Source organism: Brassica napus, chromosome A10 (genome assembly GCF_020379485.1).
Source record: "Brassica napus cultivar Da-Ae chromosome A10, Da-Ae, whole genome shotgun sequence".
Classification (NCBI taxonomy): domain Eukaryota; kingdom Viridiplantae; phylum Streptophyta; class Magnoliopsida; order Brassicales; family Brassicaceae; genus Brassica; species Brassica napus.
The window spans coordinates 16490422-16492345 of NC_063443.1; the positions used below are offsets into that span (position 1 = coordinate 16490422).

The 1924-nt window shown below is 37.8% G+C and overlaps 1 protein-coding gene across 1 annotated transcript; it reads right to left on the bottom strand.

The window, feature by feature from the left end:
- Positions 1 to 216: 216 nt before the first annotated feature.
- Positions 217 to 1527, bottom strand: LOC111211026 (protein BIG GRAIN 1-like D). The gene has a single exon (XM_022711868.2). It carries the CDS (start codon positions 1390 to 1392, stop codon positions 379 to 381), a length of 1014 nt encoding a protein of 337 aa, XP_022567589.2. The 5' UTR covers positions 1393 to 1527; the 3' UTR covers positions 217 to 378.
- Between the last annotated feature and the right edge of the window lie 397 nt (positions 1528 to 1924).

The following is a 1924-nucleotide window of genomic DNA, read 5'->3' on the forward strand; positions in this document are numbered from 1 at the left end:
GTTGAAATATTTCAAATGTAAAACAGTTTCCATAACCCATAAAATCATGTTAAAATTCAGCTTGGAGGGGTCACTACACATACCCTTATCCTAGACTAATAACCGGATAAATTTTAAATCTAAAGTAAGAAAATATCTTAGTCAGTATATAAATGATTTAGTCACTGCTAATTGGTTTTAATTTTTTTTACGTACATTTTAATAAAACAATTCAAATGTAAAATGAAGGTATGAGAAAGATGACTGGATCAAATTTTTACAAACACAAAATTTATAACACGGCACTATAATTACAAAATCAAACACAGATGTGGAGATCACATGGAATTAAAACTAAAAATTTAAAGCAAAAACAAAAACAAAAAAAATTTAAAAGCCTCACAAGATCAAACCAGCAAAAGTGGTTTCATACACGGGAAGTTCATCTCCATACAGATTGTGATAATGAGTTCCAACTAAGTCCAGCTCAAACAAATCCGAACTCGAATCACTTGCTACATCATCATCATCATCTTCGTAATCCTCGAAAGCATTAATCTTGACCAAACCGTTATCATGATTCTTGTGATAATCTCTCAAAAACTCTCTCGCAATCTCCTCCACTGACCTCCTCCCTTCCACATTCTTCTTCACCGACTTTCTGACATAACCGTTGTTGCTGAGGTAATCTTCTTCTTCGACGTAGGATCTGCTCTCGGGGACGATCACGTTAACCGGAGAAAACCTGACGCTTCGTTTGACACGGTCAGATGATTTCTCGGAGCTTCTGTTCAGACACGTCCTGGAGAAGGAAGAAGCCGAAGAACACGTGGTTGATGCCGATGGATAGTAGTAATCAGTTGGTTTACTAACGAATGCTGAGTCGTCGCAGCTCATCTTCTTCGGATGACCTTTGGAACTGTTGTTGCTGCTGAATAAAGAGTTGATGAAGTTAACGATGCGTACACCAGGTGAAGCTGGAGTTTTGGGCTTCTTCTGATTACTACTAGATCTTCTGGTTCTAGTGTGTTCACTCTTCTCGTAATCGTAGTCGTCTGAGACTCTGAATGCTCTGTTTTGGTGAAACAGAGTTTTTTCCTCTGTTTTTGTTGTTTTAGATGGGCCGAAACATAACGGTCTTGAAGAAGATTTCTTCTTAGGGTGAGATGGTTCTGTGTCGGAAGATGAGAAGAAACTGGAGTTGGAATCAGAGGAAGGCGACACGGAGCTAAAGAACCGATCTTTGTGTATTTTCCGGTCAGGAACCGGTCTGGTTACGCTGGTGCTCTGTTTATTATTGGTAGTGCTGACAGAGCCGGTAAAAGATTGGGTTTTGTGGGTTTTATGATCGATGGAATTGTAGATTTCGTCGAGGAGAGTGGAGGAGAATGACGGGTTTCTGGATCTATGCATGATTTGTTCTTAGAAACTCGACCAAAAAAGGGGAATTTTTGAAGAGGAAGAGACAAAAGAAGAAAGAGATTAGATGTCTTAAACTGTTTTTAGTGTTTTTTCTTTATCGGGACTTGTAGAGGAAGACGACGAATGAGTGAGAAGAGGAGGGAGATAGATGAGTTATATAGAAGCTGGCGATCTCGGCGCGTGTTGTTTACTTGTATACTCACCAGATGGACCACACAAGTGCGTTCTTCAGTTTTTTTTTTATGTATGCATGTACCTACGTTTTATGTCATTTTCCTCATAATGTGAGAGCAACTGATGATCTCCTCCTCTATTGAATTGGTCCTAGCATGTGTTTATCATGTTAGCATGCTAAGTTCAGATTTATCAAAAATTTATAACTTAAAATCAATTGACGATAGTTGGACTTAACATATCATATATGTTAGTTAATTATTTATTCAACTAGTAATGTGAAAATTTTATTCATTCATTATCTCATGTTCAAACAAGCAAATGTGAAAACAATATACATGGAGTGACC